Raw genomic sequence first — 21,297 nt, 5'->3', positions numbered from 1 at the left:
GCGCATCGCTGCGCCCGATGGAGTTGGCCGATTCGGAATCGAGTTGCTAGCTCCTAGTTGTCGTTACTAAAATTCCACCCCTAGGAAGACGCGCGCCCCTTCCCCCCCCCTGTAACTAAATTTTAATGACCAGCTCGACCGGTGTATTCCGAGATTCAGAAATTTGGAAGGTACGACCATTTCTGTCACCTTAATTATTCCCAGCCGAAGGACTCACCCTTTCCCTCCTTGGTGCACCCTTACTCGATCCTCGCGAGCGTCAGAAATTCTTTCCCTTCGTGCTCGGAATTGCAATTAAAAAAGAGATGCAATAAAAATAGGAGATAACCCCCGAGGGCCAGCTCGGGTACAAGGGGTGAGAAGAGGCCCTTCGGGAGGGTCGCTCCTCGGATTCTTGTGGGGATGAAAAAAAAATTTGCAGCCAGAATTTGCGGGGCAGCAGGGCTCGTCCGTATGCACGATGCACCACGGTCGAGCCATCGGTACATACGCTCGCTCATGTATCGGCGCACAAATATCGGCAATTTGTCGCCACTCCCCCCGGCCCTGTAACCTGCCCCCGCGTTACATACAGCATGTACAGGGGGAGGAGCAGGAGGGTGGCACATAGATTTTACGGGCTCGGGTATCCGATATATCATGGCATGCATGTGCGCGTGCATTCGGAGTCGGCGGAGCGTTCCGAATTCGCGCCTGTCTCTCTCTCTCTCTCTCTCTCTCTCTCTCGTTTCCCTCTTTCCCTGTTTCTCCATTTTTTCTTCTTTCTCTTTTACATATTCCCCGATCTCCAGGCACGCGGCTCGTCGCTTCCGAATGAGCTGCACCGCTCCCGGAATGGAAGATAGGTCTTGGCCCCGGGAACGACCCTCGAATCCTGCCGATGCACCCCGACTGCACCCCTGCAGCGTCGGATGCGCGCGGTCGGACCGCGACCCCTGTGGGGGCGGTCGCCCCCGGGGGGTGTTGGGTTTGAAAAACGAGGGACACCTCGACGGACCGACTCGAAAGCAAGACCGATCGGACGCCCCCTTTATTTATCGCCGATCGATTCTTTACCCATTGTCCATGCTTGCCGATCGACCCCCACCCCCGAACTCGCGTCGAAGGGTGAGATGGATGCGTCAGGGTCCTCTTCGGGGCTCTACACGTTTCTGGTGGACACGTTTCTCCGGTTCCGGATATAACTATATTTTGCTCTTACAATAAAATGGTTAATGGATAAAAAATAAAATTGGAGCGAGGCCGAGAATCCAAAGAAATTGGACAAATTAACGCGCGAGTGGGCTGAAGAAAATGGGCGATTTTTCTAACCCCCGAATTTCGGGCAGAGTTTCAATCGAATTTTCACCGAAATGCGAGCTCACGCAATGGCACAATGTTTGAAGTTTAAACGCGGAACCTGTAATCTGAATCGACGGGCTCGTTTCGCTAACCCGAATACAGGGAGTAGAATCGATAGTGTACTCCGGGAACATTTATTATATTTCCTGTAATGCCGGTAGATTATCAGATAATATCCGTGTATTTTCCGGGATTACCCATTTTCCTGGTTAAGTAATGAGTTTCATGTTGTTTGCCGTTTCTATTAATCGGGTAACCCGGCTTGATTTTAGTTCGATCGGAATTAACGATTTCTATACGGTGGGGGTCCATTATCCGAATTGGCATTTGATATTAAACGGAGTCTTTTGACCGTTCTGAAAACGAAAGTAAACCGTCGGTATGATTCCACGACGAACTATCCGCTCTTCGAGCACTTAGTAATCTTCCGATAAATTTGCCTCGTTGAAATTCACGTTCCCCTTCTCTTCGTTCCTGGAATTTACTTTCCGATTTTCGCGGAAGGGGCGAATTCTTTCCCTAAATTCACCTGCCGGAAATGCAGTTCTTCTCGTTAGTCAATCAGCGCCATGCGCACGGCGATTAGCATTAATTTACCCTGCTGGGTGTAAAATTCAACGGCTCCGCCGATCCGCGACCGACTGTCGAAAATCTCGAATTGGGCCATCGAAAGTCGGAAATCGCTGGGAATCTCGAATTTTCACATTCCGCCCGTCGATTTTCGAGTAATTTCCTACGTTCGCCTATTTACTCCTGTGACATTTTCATGCACCGATTCGACCGCTTTTCCCCCATGTATCCGATCCACATTTTCGAGTCTCCGATTTGTTCCACCCGCTGCGCGATTAAATAAACGCTAGATGAACCGTCCATCCGTCGACGTTTTTAATTACGGTAATAGGTAATTAACTCGAGGAATATCGATCGCCGAGGATTCGACAATTTCATAAGGACAGGATCCGCCGATTTCCGGCCAATTTCAGCACCCTCGATCGCGTTCCCTCGATTCCCTGGGAAGAGGGGCCACGGTACATATATATTCTTCCGAGCTTCCCCGGATATTAAAAATATCTTCCGTCATATCGAGCCGGGCAGATCGGCTTCCTGCTCGGTCTGCCCGATTTCCCTTTGTGAACATCGATGGGCGAGATCCGGCGATGCTCCCTCGCCTTCTCTCGGTGCATCCGAGTCCGAGGGCCATTTTCCGTTTTTTCCCATATCCCTGCCATTCGCAGTCCGAATCCCCGTATATCCCCGTTCTCGATCTCGATCTCGGAAACATCCAAAGTGTTACGATATATTCCGATCGAGGCCCTGCCAATTTATCCTGAACCACTCCAGCGATCTAAATTTAAAACTCCGAATTTAAATATCCTGGATCTAAAATTTGTCACGTTTCCACTTTTGGATTAATACAGTGATGACTTCGTTATCGCTCACGGCGGAAGTGCCGGTCCCCGCGGAAACGTACGACCGGTGGAGTATTGCAAATAGCCGTAAAACCGTTCGGCAAATAACGCGCGTGCTTAGCACGGTATCGGCCATGCCCGCGCGTGACCTATTGGCGCGATAGCGTGACGAAAAATAATAATGCCCGTGTAAACTTTGGATTACCGGGGCTCGACGGTCCGGCCCGATGATATAATCGTCCCCCGAGTGGCACGTCGATCGACGCACCCCGTAAACCTCGAGCTTTGCTAGCTTTTCTTGCCCGAATTTCCGCCGGAATTTTCCAACTCTCCCTTCGCCCGATATAAATTGTAATATAATCACGGGATTCTAATTAAACCCACTAAATGAGTATTTTTGTAACATCATCAGGAATAATTTCAATTTATTGTAGAAATTGAACCGCTGATTTTTAAGGTCGGGCCAGGCATCGGGCGATTTCTCTCGATATCTCGCGTGATACCGCGATAAAGCTCGATCGAGCATAATTTCGCTCTCTTTTTCACGGGCGGATTAAAGCTGCCCATTATTGCGATCGCCGTATTATCGTAACGCGCCTCCAGACCGACATAAAGGCGCGCATATACACTTGCGGATGCGTAATGCCCGACCCGTGGCCACGCATAAATTCCACCCCTCTCGGTCCCTGTTTTATGCATGGACTCGCGTACAGGTATGCCGAGTGCGTACACCATATCACTCGTACGCACATGGACGGCTCGCGAGTCAACGTCGCAGAAAAATTTGCAAAAGCTAGAAAAAGTTCTAAAGCCCTGAAGGGAATTCTACCCTTAAGAAGGTACCAGCGTAGGTGCGCCCTTAAAAAGGCACCATCGCGTTTCTTCGCTACCCCAAGGGGGAAAAGTGCCTCGAAATAGCTCGCTGTTCAAGGAAGATAAATCAAACTGGAGCGGATATGAGGCCTCGTCTAATCTAGGATATAATCCGCTGCATTTTTAATCGCGGAAAAATTCGGAGCCCCCGGAAGCGGAAGTCACGCAGGGCGAATGCCTTCGAGCTCGACTATCGATGGCCGATAGCCTTTATCTTTTCGAGGACCGGCGCTGTTTATGCGTTCGATATGCCCGTAACTGCGCTATCACCCAGTCGGCTATCTGGTTATCACCTGCCAAGGGGAACCGGACATCGCTGCACCGGCGATACCGTTACAAAACGGAAATTAATTTTCTTTGTATGTTAATGTCGTCATAAAGCCTCACCCATTTGCACACGGCCAATGGACCAAGAGCGAGCGATGCCTGGTGCGACCGTAATGAAACCATAAATGGCGCGATCACTTTTCCAGCTCCGTTAAAACGTTGAAAAAGATTTAAATGTTTAGCACGTCTCACGTTGAACTCCTTCCATTTTTAAATTCAGATTTATTAATTTTTTTTTACGGATCAAACGAGATCTTTCAGGGCGTTTTTCTCCCCCATGGTGGAGGGAAGACGCGCCCTCGTTCATCATTTAGTCCCGAAGTCGTTGAAAATGTATCCCCAAGTGCTCGAAAGAAGCCACCGATCCCCGAGTGGGACTCCGAGCACCCTCGAATGCTTTCGACGAGCGGGATACGCGCGTGTTTCAGAGTTTGCAGCCTCGCGAAATCTAAATAAATCAGGCTCGGTACATACGTAACAGTCGGCGGAGTTTACCCGGAGGACGACTTTCGTTGGCTCAACAGGGTAAACGGACCATTGGTCTCGATCGGTGCACGTAGAGCACGCGCGTATGCTCTGCAAATCGGCCAGTTTGCGATGCGCTTGTCTCTCTTTTTCTCTCCCTTCTTCGGGCGACACTTTCGCCAAGTGGGCAAGTTTTGGCCGAAAGAAAAATAGCGCCGGACGTAACAACGCTCGATTTAAAATCTAGACTTTTATCTATAATTCAGGGAAAAAAATGAAGTCTTAAAAAATTCACACACATCCCTTACCATATTTTTTTCGCGATGCGAATTGCGTCCACGGTAGCTTGATGGGGAAGGTTGATCGGTTTAAATTGATCTCTCGAGCTAGTGGCTGCGATTTTTTTCGGAAGAGATACAGGGTTTTGGAGTTTTTTTGAGTTCTTCGCTTTTTCAGCCGGTCCTCCGGCTGCTCAGAGTTGTGACAGGCGCGACCCTGCCCGTGAGCAATCTCCCAACTCATCTCTGGTGGGAACGACTCGTTGAATTCGAGAAAACGTGAATATACCGACTCATTGCCTCGTTCCGGGCGAGAAAGCTTTCGCCCGCCCGGCAGGGCGTGAAGACGTCTTTTCCGCCCGCCATGCCGGAAACTCGGGGGCGCCCAAGTGGTTTACCTTTTCGAAATCTCGGGCCCGGGTTTCGAGTATTACACGAGTAAACTACGACGCAACTTGGCAATCTGTCGAGCACACGCCTCCCGCGCGCGCCGATCGGAATGAAAGTCCGTTTAAACTGTTAAACCAACGAAAGTCCCTCCCCGGGCAAACTCCTGCGACTTTTACGTATGTACCGAGCTTGATTTATTTGCAGTGCGCGAGGCCGCAAGCCCGACGCATCGCGAGTTAAAAGTCATCGAAGCTAACACCCGACCGGGTGCAGAATTATGGACTTAGGTCTCTTTATGATCTATACTCCGCGATGGTCGGCAAGAGGGGAGGATTATTTTTTAATTTTCCGATCATCGAGAAATTATCTGACTCTTGGAGAGATGTTCCGGTAGTTTGTCCTGCCGTACTTCGGGTTCCGTTTTTCCGGTGTCTCGAAGAAGAAGGAATTTTTCCATTAATCGCTAAAAATGTATACCTTGATCGACGACGCCGGATCCGAGGGATAGTGTACAGGATATCGTCGTCATGGCGATGTCCTCGTCATTTAATCCACGTCCAGGATTCACTTTGGGTCGTCCTGTACGTAACGAGCGGGGCGCGAGCACGCGCGTCCGCATCTGCGGGGCGCGCCGTAAAAAGGGCTCGTAAAGCGGACTACGGCCGCGGAAATGAGACCTAATACCGGATCGATTGTAAATATCGATGAAGGCTCGAGAGAGCGGTCATCGGGAACCGATTCACCGATCGTCCGGCGAAGAAACGACCTCTTCCGGCAGCGCGGTCCGGACGAGCCGGGCTTATCACGAAATACACCTTCACCCCCTCGGCCGAGTGGACGGAATTTCGCCCCCTCGCGAGCATAATTTACATTGTACTTGCCGACCCTCGTCCTTGCCGCAGCTCGACCGACCGGGCGGAATTCCGCGGTAATTCCGCGTTCTCGCCGTTCGGTTCGGTTGGGCGGAGGTCGAGCGGATTTTTTTCCCGTTTTTCCAGGACGGTGGTATATCGTTGCCGTTATTTCTGGTTACAGTGAAGTATCTGAGGGAGGTGACGCCGTACTTCCGGAAGGCCTCGATCATCCAGGAAGTTGGATGGGAACTGCAGCGAGGGTTCCTCAGCGCCACCCCGCCACCCCCCAAGTCACCCCCCAGGGCGGACACGCGGTACTTGCCCCTGCAGCTCTGCAGGCTCATGAGAGCGCATCCTTCCACGGACCCCGGTGAGTCGTCTCCCCGTTTTCCCACATTTCTCCCTTTTCTCCGGAAAGAACTCCAAAAAATTTGACAATGAAAAGAATACTTCTAAAAAAAAATTTGAGCGTTGCCGATCGGTTAAAGGAGCGCCATTTCACCTGAAATTTTGGCGACGCAAAATCAGGTGGCCATTTCTCTCGCGGACGAGAAAACCGGGGTGAGACTCGACAACCCGTTTAACGCGCCCCGAGCATCCCTTGGCTTCGTACCCCGATCGCACCCCCGACCGGTAGTCGAGTTAATGAAAGGCGAATGGGCTCTTAATTCTCTAAAGCTCCCTCCCTCGAGGAGGCGAACAAAAGAAAAACGTGTGCGGGAAGAAAGGCGGCAGATAGGGGATGGTTCTCGCGAAAGGGGTAGCTACCGGTTCCTCGGAGGAGAAACGCGCCCCATCGACGGGGACCGAGGAAGAAAAGCAATCGGAGACGTGCTGTATCTTCCGCGTATCTGCGACGCCGTAAAGTCCTCGCTCTTTGCGTTTACCTTGCTCGGGCTATTTTTAAAGTCAACATGCCCCCGGAGGACAAGGGTTGCCTTACCCCGTCGGTCTATACCTTGCCCCCCGTGCCTCGGCCCGCGACGTGAACCATCCGACGAGACGTTCACCGGATCTCGGATGCTTCGTAAAACGAAGATTCCCTAAATTTCGACGGTTCGAAAATTGCTTATTTCCCAATTTATCCAATTCTCGGGTAAAATCTAACGAGGCCTCGTCTCGCTTGGAAGCGACGATTCCTTGAGACTTAATCGGGACCAGGATCGGGAAATGGGTGGGTGGCAATTTTCCGAATTTCGAGTTAACGGGGGAAGTCTCCCCCGAAGTCGCGAAGGACCGCGCAGGCTTGGGATTGCAGGGCGGTGGAGTTAAATTAGTTTCCAGGCAAAAGCTGCTTCTCCCCCGTTTTCAGAAGTAACCCATATAATTCCAGAACAGCTCCATCAGCCCCCCGAACCGGATCCCCGGTCGCCGTCCCGGACGGCCCGCCACCCACCACCCGTCGAACACCCCGCGATCCCTTCAGACTTTGCCGGATGCAATTCGCCAAGTTAATTACTGTCGAATAATTTCACCCGGCCAGTCCGATTGATTAATGAGCCCGAGTGGCCCTGCGCGGTATTTTCGAGTCCGAATGTTCAAGATTTATGCGTTTCCGTCTCCGCCCGGGCCTCGGGATAATGCACCGGTACTGGACCAATGGGATAAGTGTTATTACCCCCGGTATCGCAAAGAGAGGTGCTCCATCGTGCGCTGATGCGCGATTATAACAAACGAATAATTGCGCCCATAAATAATTTATGTAATGTTTCGCCGTCCTTGTATTAATTACCTCATATTTATGCGATCGTCTCTCTTTGAAATTGAAAAAAAAAAATTATCATTTTAAGCGAGACGACCTCGTTGATTAATATCGTAGCTTTTACCGATTTCCTAGATGCATCGTTAAGCTCCAGGTCGGGGCAGAGTGCAGGGGAGGTAACGGCGTCTCGTGAGCGTTTAACATCCCCTCTTTTGCCTCCTTCGGGTTTATTGGGGTGTAATGCGTCAATCCGGCGAGTTCCGGGCGTCGAGACGTCGATGGGGGTCGCCGTCGTTGTCTCTCCGTGTATTTTTAAGGCGTCGTTCGCGTTTTAAGGTGCCGACGCGCCCGAGTGCTCCAAAGGTGTTTCTTTAACGAGGCCGCGCGCTGCAGCTGCACTTCGTTACGTCACCGTCGTTGCTCCCGTTGCGAAACGCGGGATGAGCGTGGCCGAGAAGGCCGCTTGGACGGTTTCCGGAAGAAAAAGAGAAAACGTGGAAAAGGATGCAGCTCCCCGTGGTGAGGCGCCGGATCCGGCAAAGCCGCGCGGAAAAGCAGCGGGGCGATAAATCCGGTTGCATCGCCGATAAATCTCCGGGAGGACGCTCGCACGTGCCGAGGCGGAGTTATCTCTTATCACGCGGGGATCGCATCCCGCGGGATTCCATCGCGCATCCCGGGGGAGCCCGAAGGACGCTCCGGGTCCCGGGTCGGTCTTCCAGGTTGCAATTGCATTACGCCCTCCCCGAAAGGGGAAAAGGGATCCATCGGGATCGAGCTCGAAAGGAGGCCGGAAGGACGCCGAGCAACAAGTACGATATAATCGCGGCGAGGCGTCACCGGGCGTCGGCCCGCGTCGGGATAAAAAAGGACGCGGCCCGTTATTGTTAGGCGGCGCACTGGAGAGTACCGAGAGCCAGGACCCCGGCATAATTGCGTCGTAAGTACGCCCCGGGAATAAAGATTCCATTGTGTCCGGGCGGCGTCGCGACGCCGTTATTGCGGCCATCGCCGACTCCGGGCAAGATTTAAGGGGCACTTGTCCCCGGCGATTCGGGGACGGGGAAGAACGGTAAAAAAAAATTCCTCGGGAGACGGCGACATTTTTCAGGACGTCGCGTATAGGCGGATCGAGATCGACCAGCGATCGATCGAATCGATGGGGAGAGGCGGCGAAAAAATGAGGCTTGAAAAATAAATTTGAGAAGTCGCAGCAGCGCTAAGAAAATGGCCCCTCTTTTCCCCGAGACGGCGGAAGGGACAATTGCGAAGTCGGCGTAATTTCCGGGAGGGGGTCTTAGAGTTCCCTTAATTATCCCGAGGGCGGCCGATTCCTTCCGGAATCTTTCCGCGCAGCTGGCCGCGGGTCTGGAAGCAATTTCTCCCGCCCCCCGAGTTTGCGATATTTCCAGGGCGCTTCTTTTTCTCGCCTTCGGTTTTCCTTTCGGGGGAAGTTCGATCGGGTAACGAGCACTCGAGACGCTTTCAGGACGTCGAAACGGCGCCAGGACGGAAGAACTTGCGGGGTAGTTCCTTCCCCCGGGACTCCCGGAATGGTTTCAGGGGGTGGCTACGAGTGGAACGCACTTCAAAGACGCACCTCGCCGGGGCTCGGGGCTTCGTTTGATAGGTTATTAATTAATGTTTGTTTATTCAGTCAAGCGCCACCGAGGAAATGAGTTTCCGCTACTTCCGACACCCTCCACCTCCTTTCGCTCCCTGTCGGACTCCATCTTACCCTCGTCGGGTATCCTTCATTTATCATCCCTCGACCTACTCGGGCGCGTTTTATAACGAAAATGGACATTTTGAGGATCCGGTCTCCTCGGAAACGCGGAGATAAGTCGTCCACTCGATCGGACCTCCGATGTCGAGATTCGGAGAGCCCCGAGAACCTAAATAGAAATCGAAAGCCAGATAAGCTTAACGTGGATCGACGACCCGGCCGGAGGAGGCGTCAAATGGGAAAATATCTCTCCGTCGCGACGGATTCGACGCTTTACGGAATCTCTCGCGATTCTTCCTCATTTCGGGAGTACCCTTTGGGAAATCGATGGCTTCTCGACGTGACAAATAGACGGACCTTCTTCTATCTAAGACTGCGCTCGACTTATCGCCGAGCCGACATCGTCCCTTCCCTCGATCGCGACCGGAACCCTTCCAGCTGCTTTCCCCAGAAAATCCCGAAACGCGTAAGCGCTTTTCGTCGTTGCCGAAGTTTAAATAAACCGGGGAAAAAAAAAATCGATCGCTTCAAATACGACGGTGAATCGGGAAAATTCTGTCCAACCCTTTCCTCACGTTCCGGAGGTCGATGGCTACCAGGATTGGTGGATCGATGGACGTTCAACCTGACAAATAGAACCTTCTGACCCACAGCTGCGGTCGGTTTGCCGCCGGACTAACGCAATCATTTTGATCGCCTGCAGCTGCGGATGCACCGGGATGCAATTACTCGGGGCAATCTGTAATGCCCTTGTCATTTGATCCGTTATCTGGACTTTTCATTCGGCAGATACGTCGCACCCCTGCGGCGCCCGATTCCGATTCGACGTGCGACCCTAAAATTGGGGAACGAGGAAGAAAAGCGCGTTGCATTTGCCGATGCACCTGAAATAAGTCCCGAGGGGAGGGAGAAGTTCGGAAGTTTCCCTTCCGGGGCAAGAACTCGAGTTTGTACCTCGAATAATCAAACCGTTCGTGTACGCCTTCAGCGTACTGCATTCCCGAAGCAATTGCACCGAGACGAGCCGAGAAGACGGGCCGATACAGAGAAACGGAGAAAATCGAGCTAACCACGGAGAGCCCTAAAGAATTATATCGATACGCAACGTCCCTAGATTTATGAACAAGTTCCGAACCTCGTGTCTTCCCGGATTCTATTACTGCTTTTCTCTTTTCGACGGTAATCGGTGAAAAAATTGCACATTTATTCGGTGACAATAATTTTTTAATTCGTCTCGACGCTCGACGTCCACTCGCCGGTTCGGCCACTTTCCACTCCCCTGGCCGAATTTCCCAAAGCCCGCCCCGTTATTTATTCAAAGAATTTCCGCGACCCTCTAAATATTTACAAAAAAAGTAAATGCCCGCGGTAGATTTGCGCCGAACGGGAAATTAAGTTGCGCCGAACGGTTTTGCATACAGAGTTTCCGGGCGCAGAAATCCGACGGTGACCACACTCGCGGTCTCTCCGAGTGAGAGCCACAAAGTTAAACCGAATTTGCCGAACCGTCTATTAACGTAAACGTTATGTTTGCGGAAAGTATTCCCGAGTTGATAATGGCGTGCCCGGCGGGGAAAAACGAAAAACGAGGAAGCCCCAATTAAATGGGATTCCGTCGAGGGAACGACATCAAAACGCGTCGATAAAGGGGGAAATGAAGGCAATTCTGAAATTGAAGAGGGGAGGCCTTAAAGGGTAGATCCCCGGCCCGATGAAATCCTGTTTCGAATCATAAAACACCCCAACGCCTTTAAACCCGCCCGCTAAAAGTACAAACAATAAAATAAAATGAATACCAAAGCGCCGCTATTTATTACATTTTTCAGTACCGAGCGTCTACATTTTTCCCGCGCCACCCTTTTGCGGAAAAAGAAAAGCGCACCGGAATAATTGCCCTTGCAAAAGAAGCTCAATTTAAATTATGCCACTGAATATGCACAAGTCAGGAAAAATGGCTTTCCGCGGTGCGCGTACTCGCAAATTCCATCCTAAATGAAGGAAAATGGAAGAGCCAGATGTTGATCGTCAATTTATTGTGCAAATACAAGAGTGGAGGAGCATCTTTGGAAAATCGGAACGGGGACGTGAAGATCCGAAAGGGAATTCCCGAGGCAGGAAAAGCTTCGTTATTTCGGCGAAATGATCAATTTAAACGATTCAATTTCGATAAATGAAACTACCGCGCGCGCCTCCGCGCGACGTCGTTTTTGCAAAATTGTTCATCGCGGCGGTTCCATTTAACAAATGAAGCCGCTATGCATTTTGCAAAATTTCGTAATCCCTGGTTTAACGAACGAGCCGCTTCCCGTTTGCTGCCCTTCGCTATTTTTTTTTTTTTTTTTTTTCGTGAATCACAACCCCACGATTAATTGTGCTCGTCGAAGGGGCGAATGATAAAGGCGCGGGGGTAAATTGCAAAAACTCAGACATTGAAAAATCGAAATATTGGAGGAAATATTAAATGCACTCGAGTGGAGTGGAGCACCCTGTATATACGTTCGCATCGCGTGGAGTTTTACTCGCCGATCGCGTGACCGAGCAAACAATGAGCCCTCAAAAGTACATCGAGGTACACCGTGCTCATCTGCATTCATCGACGGTGGATGAACGAGGGAAAATATTATTAATAGCCCGTGCTTCCGAGAAATTTATTGATACGGTCAACGTATACGTCACGCGAATTAACCTCTGTGGCGTTTACACGTGCCGCAAACGGCGCCACGCAACGAGGCAAAATGCGGAAAAATTGGTTGATCTACAAAATTTCAAGATCCAGTAAACCATTCGATCGGGAGCCGGCGATATTTAAAACTTAAATCCCCGGGCACGATATTAAAATTCCCGTGATTTAATTAGTATCAATGGCACTTGTTGCATCGTAAGTCGTTACCGTAGCACGAGAAGACCGGAAGTAGGAGCGACGTCCGATCCAATTTAAGCAAGCTGTATCGCGCCCGACCGTGCTCGACTTAATTCGCGCCAGCTAAGTCCCGAGCTCGTCGAGAAGACCGGGGAAACCCTGCAGGTCTTCAACCCTTCCGAGACCGAGTCTACCCCCGGTAACGCCGCGCCAAGAAACTTCCCCGACAGTTCCACCCCGAGGTAGACTCGGGTAGAGAAGGCTTTCGAACGTCGTAAAGCCCCTCGTCCAGGTTATCCTCCTTTCGGCTTCTTGCGGGCCGATTTTCTCCCGAATCCGGAGAATCTCCATTTTCTCCTGCCGGAGGGGATCGGTTAATCGACCCTCCGAGTCGCCGTTCGCCGTCTTAAAAATTCCGGGGTTCCCCCGAGGCGTCATGGCGGCGCCCAATTTCCTGGGGGGCAAAAACGCGACGTCTCCGGCGAAATCGACGGGAGTCGAGTCACGCGAGTCGCCGGCAATTAGGAGGGCGAAGATGAGGACCGGCCGGAAGACGAGTCGAGGGCCGTCGAGAGGGTCCTAATGCCGCCCCATTGTCCCCCGCCGTGGACTCGAAACCTTGTTAACTCCCCGGAAACTGTTAACGGCGGCACGTTCGCCGAGCCCCGGCCAATCCGACGTCCCGAGAACAAAGCCGCCGTTATGCCGGGTACGCGTCTCGGCACGGACGCGAACGAGGCGTATAAAACGAGGACCAGCCTCGGAGCCGTTTTCGATTTCCCAGGGTGACGAGGTGCGCGCGGAAAACGGACATCTCGTATTTGACTCCGGATAGCGTTTCGACGATTGCGATACGACGTTAAGTCCAGAATTCCTTCTCTCTCGCGACCGCGTCCAGGAAGTCGATTCCCGAGCTCGCGCGATGAACATTGGCGGGCAAAATTGACGATGGACGACGATGGAAAAATTTTTTCCTGCGACAAAAAAATTCCTATGAACTCAAGAATCGGGTGCAGGCTTCCTTCCGCGGGCGTTTCGTTTTCCCCCGAGAATTTCGCGGACCGCGCCCTGGAAGCTTAAAATATTCCGCGCGAGCTCCGCCGGTTGGGCGCTAATTCCTTTTGACGATTCCAGAGATTTGCGACTAGCCGCGCGAACTAGTTACCAGTTGGTCGGACAATTCGGAATTACGCGAGCTCACCCGTCCGGAGGCTGCAGCATGGACCGTGTGTCGGGGATGTAGGCGGAGAGATGTAACCCAGCCAAGGGAGAAAAGGGAGAGCGAGAGGGAAGGAGAGACCAATTTGTTCGGTCGCGATACGAGATGTCCATAAAATACAACGATGAGGACTGGCACGGATTTCCTCGTTAAGTCGTTTAAAAAGAAATCAGCGGGATCGAGGACGTAGGGAGGACGGGGACGGAGTAAGCCGCGGACCGTTTAGACGCGGACGAGGTTGGCTTGAATTAATTTAATTAAACCTCGTTTAGAGGATGTCGATACACGTAAGGAGGACAGAGAAAAGGGAAGAAAAAGGGTCCTCGAGGTGTCGGGAAGTCGAGGGGAGAAAAGACAAATAGACTCCTATTAGTCCCTCGTGTAGTACGGCATTAGGTTCCGGGGAACGAGGCGAGGCACTGCGGGAGCGAGAGAGACCGGGCGAGCGAGGGTCGCGCGAGAGAAAGAGAGACGAGAGACGCGTCGGGCGAGAAGAGCGCGGAATAACGCCCTCGGTGCTCGCGAAAAGTTCGCCCCTCGCAGTTTCCGCCCACCCCTCATTAATGTCACACGTTCGAGAGAAAAGTCCGATAGGTTTGTCCGAACGTTTCCTCCGCCCTAGATAGTCGGAGACGCGACCTGTGACGAACTTGCTCAAATTTTCCAGATTTTTTTTTTCTATGGATCTACGGCCCGGCGCCATCGCTAAATTTTCGATATAAGTAAACCTTGCGGATAATCCTATCATTTTTTTCAAGTCGATCGGATTGGTATTGGACGATTGAAAAAAATCTAAAACCCATGTCCGATGGAATCGTTACAATTTTTCTACATCGGCACGCTCCGTGCTGGAATTTCACGAAATTGAGCGAGTAGAGATTAATCGACGCGTTATCTGGAAGGCACCAGCCGTCCGTTAATTCGACGCGCGTTCCGCACGAGGTGGAATGTTTCGGCGAACGTTTTCCCAGCGTTCGGTAATTGGAGATGCCACCGCAGGGAGTGTCGCGAGGGAGCCGGAAAATTGGCTCGAATTCGTCGGCAACCGAGGAAAAGTTGGTCCACTCGTAGACGGCTTTGCGGCATCCTGTCATTTCGCGTTCGAGTTAGAAAATATCCTCGAATTCGTTTCCCTCGTTAAAACTGGTCGGGAGGTTTGCGCGTTCCCTGGGGAACGCGACTCATCCGATTTCGCCCCCCGAAGCGAGGAATTACGGGAAATGCCATGACTCGGTTTTACCATTTTTTACAAGACGCCAGAGATCGAGAAACGGACTCTTGAAAATTTGTTTATGATAAAAAAAATTCTCTCTCACCTTCCTGCCGGTTTTTACGGTATCTCGTGGTTTTCCGCCGTGGTGGAAAATAGCCTTGAATTTCTTCCGCTCGTTAAAAGTGGCCGGTCAATTCTCTCCCGTGAAAGGGAACGCTCGTGCGTTCGATTTCAATCTCGAGGAGAGAAAAATTACGGGAAATCGAATTCGATACTTCGACGGAGATTAATGCGCCTCTCCGGCTCCGAGGTTTACGGACGTGTCCGATTCCGCGACGTGATGGCCTTCTTCCTGCTCCTCTATGTACCCCGTCCTCGCATACATGTATCGGCACATTGCGGATTATCCCTTCGCTCGTTCCCGAGGCAACTTCCACCTTAGAGGCAATCCGATCTCGACCACATATGCGATTTCGAACCGCCGTAACTTGAGGAAAATAAACGGTCGCGCCGTTCCCCGGAACGTAGTAAAATCACTCTCGCGACCGTCGCGACTCTCAATTTTTCAATTAGTACGTGCATGATAAACGTCTATTCCGTTCACTCCCGGATTTATTCATCTCGTGAACCAGAAATCAATTTTTACCGATTTTCGCGACAACCCGCCGTTAATTGCAAGACAGTCCCTATCTCGCGTAAGGGTTCCGTCGCCCTAGGGTTTATTCCGCGCCATTTCCGGAGCGGAGGAGCAAGGGAGCCGGAGAAGCGATCTTCCGAGGAACGTCGCGTCGAGGTCGAATCGATCGAGCTCGCTGATCGACCTTCGATCGGCGAAGGAAGGTGTCGGGGGTAAATTCGCCCGACATCCCGGGCGACCCGCACGGGATCCGGGGGTTTCTTTCGCGTCCCGGTGCGCGGAAACGAGGTCGAAGGAAGCGCCCTCGACGCGCCACCCCTTGGGTCCCGGAGGCACCCCCGGCGGTGGCTTTTAGAGAGAGGAGAGACAATGCCAGGGACCCGAGGCGCTCGGTAATTGTGTTTTCCACAGTGAAACGCGGAGATACAAACGACCATCCGCCTATCCGGTCTAGGGCCTACCCCTCTCGTCGCAGGGTGAGATAAAACGTTTACAGTCGCCGATCTCCGCCGTTCCTCGGCCACGCACCCCCGCAAAGTTTATCCCGTAAAAAGGCGCCACCCCCGTCCGGGGGGTCGAAAGTTTCTTCTCTAAATTCCCTATCACCGGCCGGACTTTCGGCACTCGGTTTAGCACCCTCATTTCGCGCCGGGCCCGGAAAACGAATCGGCTTCTACTTTCCTCCCCGTAATCCTCCCCGGGGTGGAAAAGCACACCCTTTGCTTGCGAAGGCTGCCGCCGAGATGTCGGCGCCAGGGTGCTTAATTCTTCGGCTCCGTAATGAAACAGAGCGAGCTTCGTCCTGGATTCGGGTCGGCGCTTCAATGAGGTGTACTTGTAAAGGGTGTAGACGGTACGTGCCATTGTTACGTACAAGGCGCGCTCTGGTGGAAATCGAAAATCCGATGCGAGGCGAAAATTTCGGGGAGTTCATTTTACCTCCGTTATCAAATTTCTATGGCCCCGTCTTGATATTCATTATTTTTCCTATAAACTCGCTCTTTATACCTCGAAAATTACGAAACCCGTTTATTTCGCCAGAGGGGAAAGAGAGAATTATGTACCTGGATCGTCCCCGGGGGTTGGGCAAAAAACACACCCTTTCGCGAAGACCTGCGACGTAATGCCCGCAGAGACGTCGGGGGTTGCTTGATGATGTGTATTTAGGGTGTTAATTAAATTCGGAATTTGGGGCGGGTTAGTCGGGCTGTTATTGTTGTTATTACCTCCACCCCCCTGTTAGGCAGGGATGACGAGGGAGGCAGGGAACCCGCGGTTGGCGAATAACGACGGATGACTTTATGAACGTGCCCTTTAATCGTGTCAACCCCCGGGAATTAGACAGGCTTAACGCGGTTATTTCCCCCCGTACGAAGGGAAAACGGTATAGGGATACGACTGCAATTTTAGGGGGACAACGTGCGACGTAATTCCGGTCACCCTCCAATTTCGAATTTCTCGATGGCGTACCGTTCCCTTTCAATTTCAAAATCTCATTTAGAGAGAAATAATGAAATCCAATCGACCCCAATTTAATGACTCCACCTATGGCATCGAAGAAATGCCGAAGTCACAGGTGCTGGAAAGAAGGGCGATCATCTCGAACTCCCCCTATAATACAGGGTGTCATTTTGGAAGAAAGTCGTGAAAACTGAATCCCTCGATTTGACTTAGGAGGTAGAGCGTCGAGGCGCTCCGCTCAGCGAAAGCTAACGGTCGAAATAGGGGGAGATTTAATAAATTGCGTTTCCGGGGTTGTATCCACGTCGGGGGTGGAGGGCCGACAGGGGGTGTCTACTTTCTCCTGAATTCGAGGCGCGGCCGAGAAGTTTTCTCTCGAACTCTCCATTAGCCTCGTACACGTGGAGGGTTGGTTTTCCTTGCGGTGCAGTTTGAACGAGGGCTGAAGGAGGGTTGTTTTCCGCAAGTGCACTCGCGTCTTTAACTAATTATCCGAGTACAGTTCCCCCGTCCCTTCCCCCTTTCCCGGCGACTGTGCGAGATTCCCCAAAGCCCTTCTACCCCTGCTTTCGAGGGCACAAGGGGGTTGATCGTCGCGTGTCCTCCCTCGTTAGCTCCTCGAGTACGTTCTTAAGGTAGAGCTCGTTCGCACTCTGACGATAAGTAAGGATTCTACCGTGGATTAATCTCGACGAGTCCAGACGATTAAAACGGTCGTCCGATAACCCTCATTTAGGGGATGATTCGATTCCTCGATAATGGTACGCTTTGGACAAGGATCCTCGACCGAGTTCTCTTTACATCCCTTACGCGTCGAAATCCGATGATGTCGATTTTATCTCTTATGGTGCTTCCACCGTTTTCCGAGGCCACCGAGGGTTGATAGTCGCGTGTCTTCCCTCGTTAGCGCAACAAGGGTGTTCTTATGTTACGAGACACACCGGGACCTGGCTCTCTTGTTCGCGAGTACGCCGATCGAGTGACTCCTCCACTTAACCACTTCATCCCTCGCCTGGATACCGGTTACAGAGTGGTCGCTTAACGAGACCTAACACTCGGTATCCGATGTTTCCTTCAATTGCACCTCGGAAAAGTATAAAAGATCCGCGATCGACGTTTCTATTTGTATTTAAAAATTTTATCTTTATTCATCCGAGTTCCTTAAAGGGTATTTAGCGAAATCTCAGTATTTTTAATCAATAGCCGCGACGCGTAATTTTTTTTTTTTCCATCGCCAATGGGATTCGAATCGACCGACTTAATTATCTAACGCGATTATCGGAAGAGAATTCTACCATAAATACGATAGCGCTCCCTCTCACTTAACCTCGAAGACACCTCATCTCCCGGAGTCACTACTTGCGCCAAGTTAAGCGAGCCTCTCTCAAAGATAAATTTAATTACGCGACGGAAATTTCACCCTCCAGCTAAGATTACAGACCCTTCCCCGCTTTTCTTTCGACTGCTCGTCCTCCCCTAAATTTTCTCCCTCGGTTAAACTTGATAGCGCCGGAGTGGCGATGCCCGACCTTCCGTAATAATTACGTATTGGCCGTCGCGCTCCGTCGAAGACGAATATATTTTGCGATCATTTTATTTTCTTCCTCTTTAAAATACATCCTGGGCACTTCGAGGAGATATCCTTCGGAAGATCCCGTCTTGCCGACAGGACGCGTTCTCCCCGGGATATACGACCCCTCGATGTCGGGATTTGAGGGCAGTCTTTATTTCCGCGAGCCAAAAAGTTCGCCGTGCTGGCTCCTCGTTTCTGTCCTCGTCTCGATTCTAGCCTCCTTCCCGAATCCTCCAGAAAGGAGGCCACTTTTGAGGGAGCCCTCCGGGATACTCGGGGGCCGGGGGAAAGAAAACTTTCCTGCGAACCCCCGGCCGCACGAAATTCACTTAATTTCATCGGGAAAAATCGTCCGCCCTCCCGCGGCTCCCGCCGATTGAAAACTTCCACCTTCTTTTTTTTTTTTTTTTTCCACCCCTGCGCGCCGCCGCCCGACGAGCAAAAGAGCCAATTTTCATGGAAGTAAACCCCCCGAGTTGTAAGAATTGCATTCACCCGGGTTCTCTCGTGATTCCTCGTCCCCGGATCGTGCCGTCGACTTACGTTCGGGTTATTGAAGGGTGAGATTTATAATTCAGATGAATCGAGGAAAGGGGTGAGTTTCGGACGGCGGGCACTTTTTCTCCTCCCCATTGTCGGCGATGATTCCAATGTATGATTTAATTGAATTACATATATTTATTATTTAGATGAAAGGGGACATCATCTCCCCTTATAATTTTCTGATAAATGGCGAGGTTTCGCCCGGATCCCGGAGGAGAATTCTCTCCTTTTGGACCCCCCCTTTGCCCGGCGATAATGGAAACAACAATTACGCTTTGCGAGCACGGGAGTGCGTGAAATCACGGGGTCCCACCTCTCGGAAACGTCTCGCGCGTATTTTCTCCCCTCAATGGGGAAAGAATGCCTCTCTCTGGCAGGATAGCCGAGAAGGCGTCGATGCTCGCCTTTCTCGGCGCGTCTTCCCCTCTCTCGTTCTTCGGGGGCGTCGCGACGTGCGTCTCTCTATCGAGGGGCCGATTGGCGCTGCCGCGACCAATAACTCCCGACAATGACTGGAGATATCAAAGAAATCAGTGCCATCTTCTTCGGCAGGGCCCATCGGGAGAATTGGCAATTGTGTCCCATCTCCTCCTCCCCCTTTTCTCACCTTCCCGGCGCTTCTTTACCTTTCCTCCCGCGCATTCTCTCAGGACCGCCTCCCTTCTTCTCGGCCTTGCACGCCGTTCAATTGGCTTCTCTTTCACCCGCACCCCCTCGAGAAGTCAAGAATACAACCGGCGCTTTTATTTGCCCGCTTCCTGCGCGGGAAAGCTCGGCAGCCTTTCGAAGGGAAGAGCTTCACTTTTATTCCCAGGTCCTCCCAGGTCCTCGAGGACGTTGCGACGCCTCCGCGTTTTTCCCGCCAACTCCGATTCTTGCCGGGATTGCCGACGCTGATGGATGATTGCGACTCGCGCCTCGCTCTGATTAATTGCGCGACTCCGCGATTATGGACCCTGGTACCTGGATACTTGGTCCATTAGGTGTGCACGGTGTTCTGGGATTTTTTTTTTTCCCTCTTCTTCTTTTTCGAGATTTTCACTTAAAAGGACTTCCCGAGCGGACCCTGAAAGTCGGAGGATTTTCTCGCAAAATTAAACCTCACCCGATCACCGTCAACGCGGGGGAATTTACCCCCGACGGGCGATTTATCGTACTTTTTTCCTGCCCGGAATTCCGTCCGGCGGACACGTGTTTTTCCTCCGCGTCAGCATTTCGCAGGCCCGCCGGAAGAAGGGGATTAGAATGGTAAAAATCGGCAAGGGACCTCTCGCGAATGAAATTCCGAAGACCCTTGGGAGGCGTCGCGATGCCTCCAGGTCCGACCTGGAATCGGTCCGTCCGCAATCCCGGGCCGGCAATTCCGCGGATCGATCCTCGCACGCGGAAAAGTCGTTTTCGTCGACCCCCGACGAATTGGAACGCCTCCACCCTCGCGGGATCGCCACCGCGACGCTCGAGATTTATCGCCGGCGACAAATCCCACTTAAGCGTCGCGACGACGGCCGTCCGTCCTGGAGATTGTCGGCCCGACTTTGAATTCATTTTTATTCCCTCTCCCAGGTGACCGAAAAGCGTATCTTTATCGGCGATCGTCTGCGATTTCCGGATCGCCCGTTCCTCTTCGACGTCCACTTTTTACTATCATTTTCGAGTTTCGCGACAGAATCGTGAAATGACAAAAAGACCTCGAGACTCTCCAAAGCGACCTTTCATTATTTGCAACGTCCACGGTTTCCATTTGATTTATATTTATTTTTTAACGCTTCGGTCACTTATCGATGCTATTTCTTGAACGTCCAATTTTTGGAAACTCGGCGTCGTTCGGTCGGATGCAACGAATGAGTGCATTAGGAACGCTGCACTTGGTGCTCGCGATTCGTCGACGAGCAATCGAAGGCATCCGGCCGAGAAGTGGTTTCCGCTCGCGTTCCGTCCTGTAAAATGCGCGTCGGGGATCAATGGTAAGTAATGGTAACTAATGGAGAACCATTGGCGCCCAGACAGAACAACGCTGCCAATGAAAACTTTGTTACAATTAAACTCGCCCCATTGGAAATCCGGTTGGAAAATGTACGGTGATCAGTTACCCGGTCGAGTTGCCCCACTCCGGGTGGAGCTCGATAGAGTTTCGCGCCAAGTGCGTGCGCGCGAGATATCCGTAATGGCACTTTTTATAAAAGCAACGAAATGGATTCCACGCCAAAAACGCTGACAGAGAATCTACGAGAATTAACAAAATTTGTCCACTTAAATGGCGTTACATAATTGCATTAACAGGAGAGGCTTAGTTTCGAGCTCGTCCGCTTTTTGATGGTATCTTTTAACCGGGGGCTTTAATACCTTTTTCCCTTTTTCGACAAACCGTTCTGAACTTTCTGGACGCCCTAACAGGTGCCAGGGCTGATACCTTAATACGTCCCAAA

The 21,297-nt window shown here is 51.7% G+C and overlaps 1 protein-coding gene across 4 annotated transcripts in view; it reads left to right on the top strand.

Moving 5' to 3' along the window:
• Positions 1-21,297, top strand: part of LOC105698870 (beta-1-syntrophin) — a 205,221-nt gene that overhangs the window by 127,614 nt on the left and 56,310 nt on the right. For all 4 annotated transcript variants that reach the window (XR_001103965.2, XM_012423476.1, XM_012423475.1 and 1 more), the window contains exon 3: positions 6,119-6,307. Coding sequence is in view for 3 of the 4 variants with exons in the window: in XM_012423476.1 (XP_012278899.1) it covers positions 6,119-6,307 (189 nt within the window). In the remaining variant the exon portion in view is untranslated. The remainder of the gene's footprint in view (positions 1-6,118; positions 6,308-21,297) is intronic.

The sequence above is a fragment of the Orussus abietinus genome, unplaced genomic scaffold (genome assembly GCF_000612105.2).
Source record: "Orussus abietinus isolate OABI.00-Male unplaced genomic scaffold, Oabi_2.0 scaffold12, whole genome shotgun sequence".
Taxonomy (NCBI): Eukaryota; Metazoa; Arthropoda; class Insecta; order Hymenoptera; family Orussidae; genus Orussus; species Orussus abietinus.
Note: the sequence above shows the minus strand (reverse complement) of the source record. Positions and strands in the feature narration are given on the sequence as shown.